The sequence below is a fragment of the Aedes aegypti genome, unplaced genomic scaffold, assembly GCF_002204515.2.
Source record: "Aedes aegypti strain LVP_AGWG unplaced genomic scaffold, AaegL5.0 Primary Assembly AGWG_AaegL5_hic_scaff_1708_PBJ_arrow, whole genome shotgun sequence".
NCBI classification, from domain to species: domain Eukaryota; kingdom Metazoa; phylum Arthropoda; class Insecta; order Diptera; family Culicidae; genus Aedes; species Aedes aegypti.
Genome location: NW_018735166.1, coordinates 7,200 through 27,403, shown reverse-complemented (window position 1 = coordinate 27,403; position 20,204 = coordinate 7,200). Strand labels below are relative to the sequence as shown.

The 20,204-nt window shown below is 40.1% G+C and overlaps 1 protein-coding gene, 1 long non-coding RNA gene and 2 pseudogenes across 2 annotated transcripts; 3 read left to right on the top strand and 1 right to left on the bottom strand.

The window, feature by feature from the left end:
- Positions 1-463: 463 nt before the first annotated feature.
- On the bottom strand, positions 464-2,676 carry LOC110680645 (annotated as a pseudogene).
- A 719-nt stretch (positions 2,677-3,395) lies between these two features.
- Positions 3,396-5,546, top strand: LOC110680646 (annotated as a pseudogene).
- Positions 5,547-7,982: 2,436 nt separating this feature from the next.
- On the top strand, positions 7,983-8,798 carry LOC110680647. The gene is made up of 2 exons (XR_002502955.1): positions 7,983-8,393; positions 8,464-8,798. It is a non-coding gene; the product is annotated as an uncharacterized LOC110680647 (long non-coding RNA).
- A 6,960-nt stretch (positions 8,799-15,758) lies between these two features.
- Positions 15,759-17,340, top strand: LOC5576141 (cyclin-dependent kinase 2). The gene is made up of 2 exons (XM_001662440.2): positions 15,759-16,166; positions 16,225-17,340. The coding sequence occupies exons 1-2, from the start codon at positions 16,042-16,044 to the stop codon at positions 17,018-17,020; spliced, it is 921 nt and encodes a 306-aa protein (XP_001662490.1). The 5' UTR covers positions 15,759-16,041; the 3' UTR covers positions 17,021-17,340.
- Positions 17,341-20,204: the final 2,864 nt, after the last annotated feature.

Here is a 20,204-nt window from a genome sequence, read left to right as displayed (position 1 = left end):
TCAACTAGTGGGAATGACAAAATGAGTAAATAGCTCCGTCTCTTGTTCGTCAATGCTATAGATGTTAGATTAGACTGGGCTTAAATGTTAAATAAGAAAAACGTGAACTTATTTTTTTTTAATTTTAATCAAATTCAAGTTTATGCTGATTTGGAAACAACACATTTTGCAAACTAGATTTTTTTTGCTCAGTTCAGCTAAACTGCAATGTGTAGACTCTCAAGTATAGGCCTATTCACAAGACGTTTCAAATCAGCTGATCGGGAAGCTTTTGACAGTTCTTCTATGGAAATGACAGCCTCTTGTTTGCACCAGTCCTCCACCGATGTAAACAAATGCATAGACGGACCTGTCACATGAGAAGGCCTATAGACCATTTTGAACACTACTTTAAAAATTTAATTGAGGCTTTCGGTATGTTTATTTCAAAGGTATTAAAACAAAAAATATTTTGTTTCTCATATTTATTATTTTAAAACAAGCTCAACATAATAGGAACATTAACAAACTTCCAGTTTAAATGCATATTCTATATTGCTTTCAACATCACTCACTCTCACTAGCATTCAGTCTCATTCTAATCTCTCCATTCGCTTTAGTCGACTTCCTCAACGGTGGGTCCCGAACTGCCACCGTATCCTCCTGCCTGTTGGCCACAGCTAGAGGCTCCCGCTCCGGCCGCTCCACCCTGATGCAACCGAGTCATTATTGGACTACATACTCGACTCAGCTCCTGCATCTTGTGCTCGAACTCGTCCTTCTCGGCCATCGTATTTCCGTCCAACCATCGGAGCGTTTCGTCGCATTTGTCCTTCACGGTGTTCTTGTCCGACTCGCTCAGTTTTCTCCAGCCGATTCGAGGGATTGCTTCAGCTGGAAACAGTAGCCTTCTAGCTGGTTGCGGGCAGAAACGCGTTCCCGTTGCCTTTCGTCTTCTTCGCGGTACTTTTCTGCGTCGGACACCATTCGATCGATGTCGGCCTGGCTGAGTCGGCCCTTGTCGTTCTTGATCGTGATGTTCTTTTCCTTACCGGTACTCTTTTCCTTGGCAGTTACGTTGAGAATACCGTTGGCATCAATATCGAATGGTGACCTCAATCTGGGGAACGCCTCTCGGTGCTGGCGGAATTCCTGATAGTTCAAATTGGCCCAGACGGTTGTTGTCTCTGGTCATGGCACGTTCTCCTTCGAACACCTGGATCGATACTCCTGGCTGATTGTCCGCATAGGTTGTGAAGGTTTTGGTTTGCTTGCACGGGATTCTGGTGTTGCGGTCAATCAGTTTGGTCATGACTCCTCCAGCTGTCTCGATGCCCAATGAGAGTGGAGCCACATCAACCAGTAGAACGTCTTGAATCTTCTCGTCCTTGTCTCCGCTGAGGATGGCCGCTTGAATTGCTGCACCGTATGCGACTGCTTCATCTGGGTTGATTGATAGATTCAGCGATTTTCCACAGAAGAAGTTCTGCAGCAGATTCTGTACTTTTGGAATGCGAGTCGAGCCACCAACTAGGACGATGTCGTGGATTGAGCTCTTGTCCATTTTGGCGTCGGCCAGAGCCTTTTCGACTGGTTGAAGCGTGGAACGGAACAGATCCGAGCACAGTTCCTCAAATCGAGCCCGGGAGATCTTCGTGTAGAAGTCGATTCCATCGGCAAGGGCATCGATTTCCAGCGTTGCTTCTGTGCTGGATGACAATGTGCGCTTCGCTCGTTCGCATGCCGTTCTCAGTCGTCGCAGAGCTCGTGCATTCGATGAGATGTCTTTCTTATACTTGCGCTTGAATTCCTCAACGAAGTGAGTCACCATGCGATTATCGAAATCTTCTCCTCCCAGATGAGTGTCACCGGCAGTAGCACGTACCTCAAATAGCGATCCCTGGTCAATGGTCAGAATGGAGACATCGAATGTGCCACCACCCAAATCGAAGATCAAGACGTTTCGTTCACCTTTGAGATTCTTGTCCAGGCCGTAGGCCAGAGCTGCTGCCGTTGGTTCATTGATGATTCGCATCACATTGAGTCCTGCAATGGCTCCAGCGTCTTTTGTGGCCTGTCGCTGGGAATCGTTGAAATATGCTGGAACTGTGATGACTGCGTTTTTGCAACTCTTTCCCAGATAGGCTTCGGCCGTTTCTCTCATCTTGACCAGAACCATGGAGCTGATTTCTTCCGGAGCGAATCGTTTCTTTTCTCCCTTGAACTCGACTTCGATCTTCGGTTTGCCAGCATCGTTGAACACCTTGAAGGGCCAGTGTTTGATATCGGCCTTTTTTTCGGAGTCGTCGAAACGGCGTCCAATCAATCGTTTGGCGTCAAAAACGGTGTTCTGCGGGTTGAGGGCCACCTGGTTCTTGGCGGCATCACCGATCAGCCGCTCCGAGTCCGAGAATGCCACATAGCTGGGGGTGGTTCGATTTCCTTGGTCGTTGGCGATGATTTCCACTTTGCCGTGCTGGAACACTCCTACACAGGAGTAGGTCGTTCCCAAATCAATACCGATTGCAGACATTTTTGCTTCTGTACTGATGTTTAACACTTTTTGATTCGAAATAATACTCTTTTCCACTGTATTCACTTATTTCACTGTTTGAATTTATTTCACGTTGAAATTTTGTTTTCACTTGCGTAGGTTTGCGTTTTGGCGCTTTATCTCTCTTGCTTGTGATTCGTTCGCTTGTTTGAACTGTTATGACGGGAGCTGCTCGAACCGAGCGCTTATATAGTGGAAGCGAGCAAATCTAGAAAGTTCGAGCAGTTTCCATAAATGTTCGAGTAGTTTCGTTGTCTTGGCTTACTCGACTGCTACCAGAACGAAATAGGTGCAGCAAATTCTAGAACCAATCGAGCAGTTTCGAGTATCAGATCGAATTTTCGTTATATGTCTGGGATGCTCTGTTGCGTATACCATATATGTCAAGAATAGTGTGCGTTTCACACATTAACCCACGTGCCCAGGGGTGTTCAAACTCTGTCTTTAGGATCACTCTGGTATACAAAAGGAGGATGCTTCGGTCCTTGAGCTATCGTTTATCTAAACAATTTTTGTGAATAAAATCACCGTCATTGTTTTCGAATTGTTCTGTAGTAGTAGATACAGCTTTTTCTTGAGACTTTCCATGGACTTCCATCAGAATTTTTCTAGAAATCGAACATCGTGTTTACATATTTCCCCAACCCCATTATCCTATAGTTGTGTTGTAAATATTTACGAACCGCACACATCCACGTGCTAATTTCGGGGTCACACTGAAAGGCATTCGAGCACAAACATATCTGCTCACCACGTGGAATTTTCCACTGCCACTCCCGCGGGACCAGAAAAACACACGTGGAAAGCACTCGAATGTTCTGGAGCTGCTCGATCCTGGCGTTATATATAGGACCGATTCGAGCAGCTCTCGTCCAAATCAGTTCAAGCGTAAGAGCGAAACGCAAGCAAAAACGTGAATTCGGCGGTAAAAGCGACAACAGAGCGCAAAAAGTTAAAACGCAAAATCTTTTTCAAAGTGAAAATTTCGGAAATTTTTCGTTTGGATAGCGGGGAAAAGTGAATAGAATAGTGGCGGATAACGGTAAAGTGTGAAAATGTCCGCTATCGGTATAGACTTGGGAACGACCTACTCGTGTGTGGGGGTGTTCCAACATGGCAAGGTGGAAATCATCGCCAACGACCAGGGAAATCGAACCACTCCCAGTTGTGTAGCATTTTCGGACACGGAGCGGCTGATTGGCGATGCGGCCCATAACCAGGTGGCCCTCAATCCGAAGAACTCGGTGTTCGACGCGAAGAGATTGATTGGCCGTAGATTTGATGATCCGAAGATTCAGGCCGACCTGAAGCACTGGCCGTTCAAGGTCATCAACGATAATGGGAAACCTAAGATCGAGGTGGAGTTCAAGGGTGAAATCAAAAAATTCTCGGCGGAAGAAATCAGCTCGATGATTCTTGCCAAGATGAAGGAATGCGCCGAGGCTTACCTGGGTCGGAACATCAAGAACGCAGTTATTACAGTTCCGGCCTATTTCAACGATTCTCAACGTCAGGCCACGAAGGATGCCGGAGCGATTGCAGGGCTGAACGTGATGAGAATCATTAACGAACCAACGGCCGCCGCTTTGGCCTACGGTTTGGACAAGAACCTCAAAGGCGAACGTCATGTCCTGATCTTCGATCTGGGCGGTGGAACGTTTGATGTCTCTATTCTGACCATCGACGAGGGATCGCTGTTCGAAGTTAAGTCCACGGCAGGAGATACTCATTTGGGAGGTGAGGACTTCGATAACCGCATGGTTGCTCACTTCGTCGAGGAGTTCAAGCGCAAGTACAGAAAGGACATCACACCAAACGCGCGGGCTTTGAGACGTCTCAGAACGGCTTGCGAACGCGCCAAGAGGACATTATCGTCCAGCACTGAAGCTACGATTGAAATCGATGCCCTTGCTGATGGAATCGACTTCTACACGAAGATCTCCCGGGCTCGATTGAGGAACTGGTGTGCCGATTTGTTCCGTTCGACCCTTCAACCAGTCGAGAGAGCCCTGTCCGATGCCAAAAATGGACAAAGCTTCCATCCACGACATCGTTCTGGTTGGTGGATCAACTCGCATCCCAAAAATCCAACTTTGCTCCAGAACTTCTTCTCAGGAAAATCGCTAAATCTATCAATCAACCCAGATGAAGCAGTCGCATACGGTGCAGCAATTCAAGCAGCTATCCTCAGCGGAGACAAAGACGAGAAGATTCAAGATGTTCTACTTGTTGATGTAGCTCCACTTTCATTAGGAATCGAGACCGCTGGAGGAGTCATGTCCAAACTGGTCGAACGCAACACCAGAATCCCGTGCAAAGCAGACTCAAATCTTCACCACCCTACTCGGACAACCAACCCGGCGTGTCATCCAGGTGTTTGAAGGCGAACGAGCCATGACCAAGGACAACAACCGCCTCGGACAGTTCGACCTATCAGGCATTCCCGCCAGCTCCTCGAGGGCGTTCCCCAAATCGAAGTCACGTTCGAATCTGGACGCCAACGGTATCCTCAACGTATCGGCCAAAGAAAAAAGCACCGGAAACGAGAAGAAACATCACCATCAAGAACGACAAGGGTCGCCTCAGCCAGGCCGGAAATCGATCGAATGGTGTCCGACGCGGAACGATACCACGAGGAGGACGAAAAGCTCCGGGAATGCATCGCCGCCAGGAACAAGCTGGAGAACTATTGCTTCCAGTTGAAGCATTCGCTGGAATCGGCCGAGGACAAGCTGAGCGAATCGGACAAAAACACCGTCAAGGAGAAGTGCGACGAAACGCTGCAATGGTTGGACGCGAATCAGCTGGCCAGCAAGGAGGAAATGGACCACAAGATGGACGAAGCTGAGTCGCATCTGCAGTCCGATCATGACACGGTTGCACCAGGGCAGCGGACCCTCACCAAGGAAGCAGATCCACTTCCGGGGCCGGTTACGGAGGACGACAGGGACCCACCGTTGAGGAAGTGGACTAAGTATATCAAGGCATTTAAACCCATTATCACTATTTAACCATTATAACGATTAAGGGCGTTTTCTTTCGAAATTACCTTCTACCATTATATTGTAGGTACTAGCTGAGCATTGCCGGGAACTTCTTTAAGCAGTTCTTTATTGTGTAGTAGCTGTGACTGCCTGTTACCGATTCTAGTTCTAGTTACGTGTTATGTCTAATCAGTAATCTTAAAGATTGACGATCAAGCTAATGCTTAAAAAAAACCCTAGAAATAAAAGTTTTGAGTTGCTCAAAACCAGCTACTGATGTGTGGCATCTTTGAAGTTCCGAAGGTCCATTTTCTCGGATGAAGGTCGGAGATTAAGCTCTCGGTATCTTACCTACTTACCCAAAGATGGCTAAAAGCAAAACATGAATGATTGATCATAAAATTAAAACACGATTCGTAGCTAAATGTTGTGATTGATTTTCTATAACGAAGTTTAAATGATTTATACACGATTTATCGGTAATCATTACATCATGAGCAATTTTCATTTTTATCTAGCTTGTTGCATACTTTAAGGAGTTTTTGTGCAGTTGCAGTAGTTTTTAGAATTTTTAGATAAATTTTACAAATTGCACTATCGTTTGATGCTTCTTTCGCGAGATTTACGCCTTCCAAGATGTGGGTACATATACCTAATTGATTTTGGAATCCAAGCTGTTCAATAATTAATTAAATGTGAAACAGTTTGGTATCAAAATTCAATAATGTACTAAACTTTGAAAAGACAAATCTCCGAACAAGAAATATCGAAAGACAATGCAATTTATGTTTTAGCACTAGCAAAAAGTTTAGATAAGATCGACTTCGTACGAAGATTCGTGCCTTTTGAAATCGTGATTAGGGGCACATGCAGGCTAATGTGCATTACGATATGTTTCACCTGAAAGCTCTGGTTAAAAAGGTGACTTTCCCCCTTAACCATCTTTGACTCACCCAAAATGTGCGGCATCCAGAGCAGCACAAAGAATAACTCGCTTTTGAATTCGTTTCCAAAAGACTCGCCGTGTAGACAAAACACTCGATTCATGAAAAAACTCAACACAATAACTATCGAAACTTTCAGGATTTTTACGATATATTGTTTAACTAAATTATTTAGTTTAAAATTTTGAATTTATGTTGATGTTGATAAACACGCTTCCAGCAATGAAGCGATGTAATGATTTGTTTACTATATAGTATGCATATACACTGTAAGGTCAAAGTACCCTTTAAAGAGTAAAAAAGTACCCACTTTGAGAGAAACTAGTTTAACTCATAAAAAGAGTAAAGGCCCTGTACCCATTAAAGAGTAAACGGCTTGTACGTCAGATCAACGAGTGAATTTTACCCACTATCCGAAAACATGTTTTGAGGAACAGAGTAAAATTTACTCTTTTTTTATATATGGGAATTGAGTATGATTTGTATGGTATTTTCGTAGGAAAATCAACAATGGAATCCTATTAATATAAAAAACATCAATTTATTCAATTTAACAAATATTAACAATAACTACAATTATTGTTGGTCTAATGCAAAGGATTATCAGCATTTGGGGTTGCTTGGCCTGGAAAATGGGGCTGCTTCTCCGGCAGGACATTCTTATGCGGGATATACTCGGCCTTAAAATCATCCTGTAAAATTTAATTTTTCATTTAGTTAGCGCACACGGCAGGAAAAAGAATTTATTTAGTGCACCTACCTTGACCTTCTAGTGTTTCTGAACACTTTTTTCTTTGTTGTGGAAACAAACTACTGCTGCGAACAAAACCTGCTGCATAGCCTGATGGGGAATTCCACTATTATTGAATCGCAAGGATTTTTTCACCCATTATAGAGTAAAAGAACGCAACATATAAAAGGGCAAAATATACCCATTATCTGGAAAAATAAAATACCCCTTATTTTGACGTTTCCATATATCAGAAAATAATGGGTACTTTTCCCACATTAAAGAGTAATGTCGAGTTTACAGTGTATGCGATTACACCGTTTTTCGATGCACTCGGTGAAATCTACACGAAAACAAGTATATAAACAGGAATAAGGGTAAAAACTAGCGTGTTTCTGAAGGGCGGAAAATCAGATACACGGAAACAAAACGAAACACGAAAATAGTAGTTTACGGAACAAGTTGCAGAATGATGATTTTTACAGCACGAGTCGTAAATTTATCCTACGAGGCTTGCCGAGTTGGGTAATAACGACGAGTGCTGTAAAAAATCGAGTTCTGCAACGAGTTACGTACAACATTTTTTGCAAGTTCGTAGAAGACCACTTGAGGGTATCAGAAATTATATCGGAATGCAATCATCATAATATTACAATTTCTGATAAATTGTGTGTCATGATTCATTAGTTGCGTAATGAGAAAGCGTTGCGTAATGAATCATTACAGTACTGGTTTCAGTTGCGTTATGACTATTCCAGCACTGCATACTTCAGTGCAGGAAAGTAGGCCGTTTCATGACAGATTGGCGTGATGTTAAACAGCCTACACTGAAATCAAATCTCCATTATATTTTATGTGCAGAAATTAGATAGATGTTGAATTATTGCCTCAAATTTGATTTTATGTGCTCGCATATAAATTTTAGTTGATAACAATAAAATACAATGTCAATGCACATAATCTTCACTTGCGTTCTAATGCATTATAAAGGTCAGATTGTTATAACCTGTTTATGTTCAAATTGAATCCTAGAACACTCGCCGAGCAATGAGAAGAAAACATTTCACCTTCTGCATCATCCTGGTAGCACGATTTGCGGTTTTGAAATTAATTGCTCTTTTGTTTAAAAATATGATCTTATTCTCAAAAGTTCTATTGAAACCACTGACTCGATGGGTTATGGAGTTTTGTAAGACTAGAAGGTAGGTTTCTTTAAGTGAAAGTGTTTGAAAACCAATATATTGACGAATCAGCAATTTTGTTTTTATCCAGAGGTGCTGAATCTAACTACCGGATTCAAATTCTGTGACGATTGACGACGTGGACTGCAGTAAAAACAGTGCCACGCTCCTAGAACGTTTAAGGATACGCCTATTCCGAATAGACACCAGCGTAAACTCCCACATGCTTCAGCTCCACCCGTACTCCGGCATAAATGAAGGCTTTCTCATTAACCCTACCGCTGCTCACTTCACTATAACCAAAGCTACGAACTTGCTCCCGAAAATCCAATAAGTCCACCAGAATGATTTCATTGAAGTGCAAATAAACATGATATTGAGATCAAACTAACCGCATAAAGTGTTTAATTAGCTGTAAGCTTGTTTAATAAAAAAAAAAATATAGGGGGAAATAAATATTTTATCGCAAATTAAATATATTGGCGAGCTTTATAGAAATTAACATGCAATCGCATATAATTTATAAAGGCGCTGCATTTGAAATCTAAGGGTTACAGAGCATTTAATTTTATGTGCAGAATTAATACAGTCCAAATGCGAAGCTTGATTGCAAAAATATATGTGCGTTGCACATATATTCTAGTTGGAGATTCAGCTCAGTGTATTACGATGAGAAATTGCAAAAAAAAAAAAACAGTTTACCTAATTTTTTGAGTTGCCTTTAACCTGAATTAAAGCCCAAGTAAAAATGATGCAAAAAACTGAAAGAGCAGTTTTCACTTTTTAAATAGACAAATGGAAGAAACAAAACCACACAGCTCTTTTATTTGCCAAATAAAAAGGCTATGTTTTTATTTTCATCAATTGGGTCCTAAATTTTTTAATAAAATCTTGTTTTTATTTAACGAACCGAAAGAGCATGTTAATTCAACTACTTTAGCATTTTTCCCGCTAAAATAAGGGCTATAACATATTTAAACTTTAATTCAAAAATTGGGTCCATAAATGAACCTTGACACTTGAGATCATGTTTGACGTTCGCGTAGTCGACAAAAATACCACAGGGGTTTTAGTTTCAACACTGGAGTTGTTCCTATCTGACATTTCGGAGGGACACGGAAAACAAAATACTCCCCAAATTTGAGTTCAAGGGGTGTAACAAAATCTAAAGAAAATGTTTTTTCGACTTAAACCAACGAAAAACATTAGAAAATTGAGTAAACATGTGTTTTTGGCCTAAACTTAAGCGTTTGGCACTAAAATCGGGACAGGGCTTCAGGACCCTATTTGTTGTTTTAATAGGAGAAAACTGCTTTTTTCAGTTCTGACTTTTGTGCCATTTTCTCTTGCACCTTAAGTATATCGATTATTCTCTCAAAAAAATCTCTCGGTATTCTATCTTCCCCACCAATGTTGTCAGTAATAGAGAGAGCTGCACCTACCTAACGGGGATAGTTTGGCCCAATAAGCCAAATAGACTATTTCCGTCAGATCTTACCATAGTTTAAAGTGACCAGACGTCCCGGATTGTGCGGGACAGTCCCGGATTTGAGCATCCTGTGCCACATCACCACGCGTCCCGCAAAACGTCCCGGATTGTAGAGATAACCAAAACTAATAGATTTTTTACTTGAAATATAAACAATCAAATGTTATTCATTATCAGTCGGATAGGATCCACACATTATTCAAATCAATATCTAAACTAAAGTGACCAGATAACCAATATTAGAAATTACACATTTTAACATTATTTTTTAAAATACAGCCAACTTTTCCATATTTCGATATTGAAGGGACCATTAAGTTAGGGAGGTACACAAAACCAGTGCGAATGCGATCCAAGAAACCATCGAGGGATTCACGAAAACCAACTTTTACTATGGTTTTCTAACTAGATATCGAGATATGAAATATCGAGTAACAGAGAATATTGTAAAAACTTCTACGCGTGACCCAAGTAACCAGTAAGCACGATAATGCGGCACGGTAACAGCGTTATATGCGCATATAGGGTAATCATTTGATGCATGTCAGTTTTATATACGCATATAATGCTATTATAATGCCAGAAAAGGCGAAATAGCGTGCCATTATAGTGCCAAGATATTGCAATTTTAGGGAAAACTTTCCGCTTTACGGTTCAACGAAAAGCTACCGCAGCTGTCACATCACTGATTTGCACTGGTAAATCATCAGTAGGCTTCAATGATACCTTGGATACCGTCTTGATGATTGTTGTTTGTTGCTTTTTTTCATATAGCGTTTTCTCTTCAAGCATACTATGATTGAATTGTTTGCTTCAATGATGGAATGATTTCGAAGCCTGCGGTAGAACTTTGACAGCTGCGGTAGAACTCTGCGCGGCTACCGCAAACTGGAGAAAAATCTTAACAACCGTAATATAACCGTGCTTCTCTAACACCACTAATGCTGATATAAGACCACGTGAGAAACGTCAGTTGTTTTCGCCAGGTTTTTAGGGCGAATATTTTGTGCTTTCGCGTACGCAGCCAGAGAGCTTTCGCGTATGCGGCCAAGCAAACTGGTACACGAGATAAATAAATGAATGAATGAAACGGAAACCTCTAATAGTATGCAAAAAATGTAATAAAATGATACAGATAGTACTTTCTCTGTATCAGACATATATTCGTTTTGGTAGCTTTCATCCTTTTGAGGACTTGCAATTGCCACATTTTGATCCTCGTTTTATGATGCTGAAATTCCTCATTTTGCGTCTTGAACCTGCGACACCCCGTATTGTTGAGTTGTTGTCCTGCTCCTTTGCTCCTACGGCCACATAAGATGAATAGTATTGGAAAGAAAAGTGACCAATTTAAACCATCACTTTTCCCCGTCATTAAACCTGCAATTCTCGCATAATCTGAGATAACGCCCTAAAATCCATTGGTAACCACCTGTGCAGCTCGTTGTTTCTGAGTAAATGAATGAATAAGCATCCAAACCAACACCACTGGCAGGTAGAGAATGATCCTTTCTTCATCATAGAGTTGTTAAATAACGTGTAAATCCTTTCAAATAATCAGAAAAAAACGAGCTACATACATGGCTTTTAGGGCGAGATCATAAGTTATGCGAGAATTGTAGTAGTGAGAAGATTTATGTTTGACTCCCTCTTACCACTATATGCAAACACAAAGCACGTGGTATATCTGTCAAAACACTGGATGGCATTTAAACATGCCCTGTATTCGAATATAAAGCCAATATAGTGCTTATTTAAGGCTTCTAAGCCTGTATGCATCAGGCTTAGAAGCATTAATGATGCTGTAATAGGGTTTCTATGCAGCGGAAGTGCTGTTATAAGGTGTGTAAGCATTTGTGGTGCTATTATAATGCATGTACGCATCTATGATGCTGATTAAGGGCTTATTATTAGTGCTTATGGTTACTTGGGGAATACTGTGAAAATTTTGTTTTCCATCAGAGTTTTGTTAGGATTCCGGTTAAAGGTATATTTGTGGATTCCTTAAAATTCGATCAGAGAAATTAAACAGTTACAGCAAATTTTGAATATTATGTTAGTATTGTATGTATTCCAATAATATTCCAGCAAAGATTGCTATATCAATTTTATGAGAGTGAAAATAAAGTTCTGTTATACACTAATTTTCAAAATTTTACCATTTTTGTCCCGCATTGAAGCCAAACATATCTGGTAACTTTACCATAGTTCTTGTATTTTTCTTCGAAAAACAATCATTTTTAATGAATATTAACGCTTTCAGATTTTGTTTACATACACTCCTGATTTTTTTTTATAAATTTTTAAAAACATGGATATTTACCACTCTTTCACATAATAATCGTTGTGCGGCACAGTTGTTTCAACCTTGTGGGCATTCAAAGCGGAGATTTTTCCACAATGTTCAATAACATCCCTGCATTGAATGTTTGTAGACATGATGAAATGTCAAAACTCACCCTTGACCCCACCCTACCAGCACCAGCAAAAAAAACTGACTCGCTTGCCTATAAAAAAAATGAGAAGAAGTTATTTTTGTTTGATATTCATTGCCTCAAACCGTCGTCACTGGAATGATAAGGACTACCCGTAAAATAGCCATCATCGTGGCTGCATCCAGTACGAAATCCTACAAGACCACAATAGGGTACTGTAGTGATCAGAAGCGATTATATATGGAAGATTAAAATTTTATTTTAGAGGTAAATTAAAGCGGTAGTAAAATGTTATTCTTATAATAAATAATAATTATTGACTCAGATTGTTGCGTTGTCTGAGATATTTGCGTAACTGTATTAAGCTACAAAATGCAAGCATCACTGGCAACACAGTAATTGAGAAATGAAATTAGTCGAGAGAAATTTCATACTCATATAAGAGCGGAGCAAAGGCTGAGAAGCTTCGTTTCTGGAAGAACGCTAGAAAGAGAGAGATACACCGAGAAAGAGAAAGAGAGCGGGATCCAATCTGAAATTGGTTTGTCGTGGCCTCACGCTATTGAAGAGTCATTCTTTAGACGGATTTTGCGACGATCGGACGCTTGACGCGCTATTAGTTCCCGGACCAGAAGCGGAGGAATTTCGGCCGATCCAAAATGGATGGCGCCAGCGGCAAATAGTACAGATTACAACCTTCAGAACATTCAGTTTCTTAAACTGGCCGCCGATCGACGACACTGTTGTTTGTATTCCTTCCACTGATCGCGGTACGCTGGATTCTCAAATTTCTCAAACTTTCAACACAAGCGCATGGAAGAATGGTAGTAGGAGAACTGTCAAAACGTATGGAAAATAATGAAAAACGTAAATTACTTGAAATTAGGAAACTGGATCAAAAAAGTAGTGATTACAAATCAACTGTAAAGTGAATACATATTTTTTTGTGTTTAGTTCATCTTCCGTGGTGCTTTCTTTGCTTCAGGATTTCGATTTTACTACCACAGAAAAAGAGCCATCTATTGCATTTTCAGTTTTGAATATCGCCCTATTTGCATCGCCTTCATCTTGTTGCCTGAAACTGCTGGGGTGCCCCGCGATAGTCCTCGAAATGGGTTCCGAGAAGGGTCCTGCTCGTTTCCGGTTTCGCGACCGGCGGAAAATACTGGCAAAGATTTTATTTTACTGTGTGGTAGCAAATTGTTCTTATTGATCGGTAATAGATACTCAGGGGAAATCCAGGTCAAGTGAAATACCAGTCGAGGAGCTCTTGCGTCCTCGAAACGGGAACTCCTCCGGATTTACAGTTGGGGTCAAACTGCTTCAAAAAAGGTATTCTGACACGCAGTAAAATTTTCGTCGCCATTTTTCCATTGGCCACAATACCAGGAGAGAGCAGGACCCTTCTTGAGAACCATTCAACCGGAACACCACAGCTTCCACGGATATGAAGGATCTTGGTCGTGAAGGATTTTGTCGTGATGGTTCTCTTCCATCATCAAATTATCAAGTAGAACTTCGATGATGGCAAATGTTTAAAGATGTTTTGATAAAAACAAAAACGGAGAAATATTTATGCTGGCGCAAAGAAAATTATGGCTTCGTTGTAGAACCTGTTATTATAGAAATTCCGACGGCCCACACAAGCAAGATGATTTTCGGGATGAATGTGGGAATTCCAGCCACCGTAGAAGTGGCATAATAGGAGGAAATGGATGTTACTAGACAACACCTCGAAACTTGAAATAAAAAAAATGCCAATGATTCCTGCAGTGAATGACAACTCCTTATAACAGAATGTAAACAATTACTGCAAAGAATGTCAAAGAGGATAGTTAGTTGACCATGATGAAAGAGCAACAGAGATAGCAACATTTTTCGTGACGTCATCATGTACGAATTCGAAGAACAACATAGTGTAGACCGCGGAGGAACAGCTGATCAAAATTCACCATAGCGTGGAGATAAATTCATAGGGGAAAAAGGGGTTCCTTAAAACATTGGAGAGATATAAATTGTAGTGGACAGTGGGGTGAACAAGTGTGCCACCAGTTTTTCAATGTTTTTCATTTGCGTAGAATTGTCCATTTTACGAGACATTTTTGAACAGCTGATTGCTTAATTTATGAATGTAATTTTGACAGAAGGCGGTGTCGTAACGTGTAAAAGTAACAGCAATATCATCAGTGTTGCCGTTCTGTAAAATACACTAAGGTCCCCCTAAGACACCACCCCAAATTGATTGAATTGCGTACTTCTATTAGCGCTTCTGGCGTTTGTTAGAAACTTCTGCGATAGTCCAGTGATGGAGAAAATGCGCAATACTGCATCACATATTTCTCGAATCCTTCCCGAGTTTTAGATATGCCGTTTTGAAAAATTATGCTTGAATCATCCTAATTTTAGTGTACACTGTAAACTTGGCATTACTCTATAAGGTGTAAAAAAATACCCACTTTTTTCTGATATATATACATATATATATATATATATATATATATATATATATATATATATATATATATATATATATATATATATATATATATATATATATATATATATATATATATATATATATATATACAATATATATATATATATATATATATAATATATATATATATATATATATATATATATATATATATATATATATATATATATATATATATATATATATATATATATATATATATATTGTATATATATATATATATATATATATATAAATATATATATATATACAATATACATATACAATATATATATATATGTATATTCATATATGAAGCTGTCAAAATAGGGGTATTTCAAATTTTTGCATAATGGGTAAATTTTGCCCATTTGTTAGTTCCAATGGTTTACTCTTTAATGAGTGAAAAAAAATCTTTATCTTTCGTTGCGACCGAAGTCGTATCCTGATTGAAAGGTTATTGAGCAGTATCTTGCAGGTTAGTGATAAATCGAGATTTGTTATCCATCTCGTTCTTAATTAAATAAATATTGATATTCTTACAGGCAGGTGTGATATGGCATCAAAAATCCTCATTACGACCTGGAGCGAGACGCCGCACAGAAAACAGCGACCATGTCCGAGGGCTAATTATATGAAAGGGAGCATGCCTAGAAGAACGTTAACTGGTTGTTAATTAATAAGATTTATTCAAGAAAATCCTAATAAACTGCAAAACAAAACGCCCAATGATTTGTGTGCACATTATTCATAACTATTAATTAATTTCATATAATGAAGTCATAAAAAAGAGTAAAATTTACACTCATTCCAAACAAAACTCATTTGGAATAAAGGGTATAAATCACTCGTTAACTTGACGTACAAGCGGTATACTCTTTAATGAGTACGGGCCCTTTACTCTTTTTATGAGTTAAGCTAGTTTCTCTCAAAGAGGGTACTTTTTTACCCTTTTAAAGGGTACTTTGGTCTTACAGTGTACTTCCGAGTAGTTTCGAACGAGCGTGTAAGCGCCCTTCAGCAACGCCCGAACTCCCAACGTAAACAACGAATCCGTTACTTGACAGCGATTTTGGCGCGAAACCGATGTCCCAGCCGCTGTAAAGTTATGCTATTTTATGTTGCTCTCACCGCAAACGGGATTCCCATCCAAAATCTGGTTCCAGCTGTTTGGCGAGGGCAATGGTCACGCGAATCCCTGTGTCGATCGTTTATTGATTAGCGCGTTTTGAATTCGAGTGCCAATGAAACCTCGGTCAGGAAACAGGAATGCACAAAATAGGCGACTACCAGCGGATCGAGAAGATTGGCGAGGGAACTTACGGAGTGGTGTATAAGGCCAAAGATGTGAACACGCAGCGGTATGTGGCCCTCAAGAGGATACGGTTGGACAGGTGAGTCCTTTGTGTGTCTTTTTAGTGGGATTTGAATCAGCTGTTCTTGAAATTGTAGTGAAACGGAGGGCGTTCCGTCGACTGCCATCCGGGAGATTTCGCTGCTCAAGGATCTCCAGCACCACTCGATTGTGGAACTGTTCGACGTAGCCGTAATGGATTCCAGCATCTACATGATCTTCGAGTATTTGGACATGGACCTAAAGAAGCTTCTGGACCGGCACAAATCCTCCTTCACGCCGAAGCTTGTGAAAAGCTACATGCACCAGATGTTGGATGCAATCGCATTTTGTCACATGCACCGAATTCTGCACCGTGATCTCAAGCCCCAGAATCTGCTGGTGGATCGTGAGGGGCACCTGAAGCTGGCCGATTTCGGCTTGGCTCGATCGTTTAACGTTCCGATGCGGACTTACACTCACGAAGTGGTCACCCTTTGGTACCGGGCGCCAGAGATTCTCCTGGGGACCAAGTTCTACGCGACCGGGGTGGACATCTGGAGCTTAGGGTGCATATTCGCCGAGATGATACTGCGAAGGCCACTCTTTCCGGGGGACAGCGAAATCGACCAACTGTACCGGATATTCCGGACGCGGGGAACTCCGGACGAAAGCAACTGGCCAGGGGTGTCCCAGCTGCCGGACTACAAGAGAAGTTTCCCCCGCTGGGACGGGCAGTCGGTTCCCGAGGAGATCGCCCTGCACCAGGCGAAAGACCTTTTCGAGCTGCTTATGGTTTACGACCCGACGAAACGGATTTCCGCCCGGAACGCCATGCAGCAGCCGTACTTCGACGATGTGGAACTGGTGCCACCGGAGATTGGACCCTTGAATGGAAAAACTAACGGACAGTAGGATAAGAGAAGAGTACTGGCACGGGGATGTAAGTAACGTGATCGATTTTTGTTGCATCTTATCAACTCAATTCATAGTGGAAAAATCAATCACGTTTCTTTCGTCCTTATTCTGGCACACGTTCGATATATGAATCACGTTAGGAATTTTAAGGGAAGTCAGTGAATTTTATGAAAAAGGCTTATCGTAGGTAATTCAGGGAACACTCGACCACAAAAGATCGTAAAACTCCTCATTAGCATAGGGTAGAAGCACTAGATTTCGCCCCCCTAAACCATGTAATCGCAGGAATAATAAATTTCTGACTCTATTAATCAATATCAAATAATGTTATTGGGTTTATTCAACTATTCATCTATTATTTTAGGATGATCAAGCTGCAAAGTTATCCAAAACAAAGTTTTACTATTGAAAAAAGTATAATTTTTGGATTGATGGTGTGCTTTAATTTTCGTCCCCCCAAATTCAATCTTCGCTCCACCCATGCTCTAATCTTCGCCCCCATTAATTGAAGTACAGGTTTTCGATAGTTTAATCAAGTACTTATTATCTTCTCACTTATCATCTTCACTGGTACTTATCCTGCCTATTTCCACTATGTCTTTTTCTTTTTGGCATTACGTCCACACTAGGACAGAGCCTGATTCTCAGCTTAATTTTCAAGAGTACTTAGTTCATAACTAAATGGTTTCTTTACATAAGTTGCCATTTCTACAGTCGTACCGTGTGGCAGGCACGATGACACTTCATGGACAAGGAACTCAAATAAAAATTCCATTACAAAAATATCCTGAACCGATAGGTAATCGAACTCAGACACCTTCAGCATGGATTTGCTTTGTAGCCGCCTACTAACGAAGGCTATGGAAGGTCCTGATTTCCACTATGTATTGTTTTTATTTATTGCAAAGTAATTATTTATGCTCTTGTAGCATTTTTGTGATATATGCAGGGTTCTGAATTTTCGTATCAATGATGCGAAATCTACGATTTTTCTCACGTAAGGAGAATGCTTTTTTCGCTTCCTCACGTGAACATCTTTTATCGCTCACACTAATTTTCCCTGGAGCTACGATGGTGGATAACCGAAAACCACTCCACTCCGGGGATAATTTATTTTTCACTCCATCATATTTTCGCTCACCAACTGCTCCCGAGAATTATCACTATGTGGATAAACAAAAACTAGTGCCGGCGACAGGATTCGAACCTAGTACATTGCTAAAAACAACCGCGATGCGTGCACGCTAACCATGCTACCACCCCAACTTGACGAAAGGAGTGGTTAATTTGGTGCATAAAAGCAACTGCTGCTTGTGGCGATGGATAGAGTAAGGTGGGGCAAAAGTTCGACCTTAGTGGTATAATCAAAGTTTCCAGGAAAACAATAGCAGTTTAAACAAAACAAATACCATACAGTGAACCTCCAACATATTGGCTATAATTTGCTGAACAAACTTGTGTCAAAATATTCACCCATTTTTAGTTATAACAGTTTCAAAATTTATTGTCTTATTCGAACTTTTGCCCCACCGGTGGGGCAAGAGTTCGAATCTAGTGTGGGGCAAAAGTTCGCTGGCTAAAACACTAAATATCGATGACAGGCATACTTTACACCAGCTGTAAACTTAAGTTTGCCGAAAAATACACACTAAATTATCATCAAAAAATTGCCCAAAACCGGGTTAATTGTAATATACCATGCCCACACAGTTACGGATCACCCACAGTGACGGATCACTTTGGCGTTCAACATCGGATAACTCGCTCAAAACATAAACGTTGACGTAAAACATATTTTTCCCATGTTATACTATTTGTCTTCTAGCATTTGTAAATTTAAATACAACATTCAACCGCTTAATAACGGTGTATTTGACAAATGTTTAGTTGGTACCACACAGCTATCATTATATGGTCGTTTTCTGTAAGAAGTGCCGTCAGCATTCATAAGCTCCCACAAGTGGTAAAATTCATATGTTATAGCATAAAACATGCTCGTTCGCTTCGATTTAGTGTGAATTCATCTTTAGAAAACAGTTTTCTTGATTGTTGATTCTAAATACCGAATATTAGCACTTCTTACTAGTGATCCATAATATGGACCAGGAAATGATTGTTTACCACGGTTATGGATCACTTCCAAAGAATGTAGATTTCTACCATTTTAAGCATTGGATTCGGCATTTTCAGACAATAGCACTAAGGATAAAACTAATACAACATCAAGGTTGGTAAATTTCATTTTTTAGCAGACAAAAATGGGTAGAAAACTTGGTGTGGAGCGAAAACAGTTCATGCCTCAGTTACTACAATGTAGTATGTCACAAAAAAGGACATTTTACCCTTGTTTCCGGCTCTAACAATGCTATTTTTTTGCAGTAATATGTGACACATTGTTAACTTTCACCAAATCATGCAATACAGATGCATTGAGTTTAAAATCTCTTGATTTTGCGCACTGATCCGTAATATGTCACAATTTGATCCATAATATGAAAATTGATCCATAATATGGTTTTCAGAAACCGATGCAATTTTTAATTTTTATGTAATCCTATGTAAATATTACACTTAAAACAGTTTACTAACCGAAGATCCAATTTGAAACGATTCAATTCGTGCTTTTCAATTGCAATTTTACGTTTTCCATGTCGTTTTATTGAATTTTATAGGTTGGACTCTACACTATTTGATCCATAACTGTGGGGTCATGGTACTAAAAAATAGCAGTTTTTCGCAAAACTAAGTGGAAATGTAAAATTTTGGTGACAGTTTTCAAACGATCAGACAAATTTGACTAAATTTGAAGATAATATGTGGATTTTAGGTAATTTGACAATTTTTCCGTGATTTCATACATGGGTCGAACTTTTGCCCCGCTGATTCGAACTTTTGCCCCACTATGGGCCAAAAATTGTTTTCAAGCATCTATGCAAAATCTAATACACGTCAAAGTAACCTTATGATAGGCCTAGAAACGCCCTCACATAAAATATTGAAAAAGATTTTATCTTCAATTGGTTCCGTGCAACGAAAGTTTGACCAAAAATAACAATATTCACGTCGAAAAACAACAAATAGCCATAACTTTTCCAAATCTCAATCGATTTTTATGATATTTGGAGTAAAAGTCTTCTACTTGAATAGCATTGTGCAATTATCTATTTTCGCTTTGTTCTGT

Bases quoted from the DNA above. Each gene is read 5' to 3' on its own strand.
- LOC5576141 (XM_001662440.2), top strand. From the start codon at position 16,042: ATGCACAAAATAGGCGACTACCAGCGGATCGAGAAGATTGGCGAGGGA. The intron at 16,167-16,224 runs GTGAGTCCTTTG...TTGAAATTGTAG, and splicing joins AAGAGGATACGGTTGGACAG to TGAAACGGAGGGCGTTCCGT.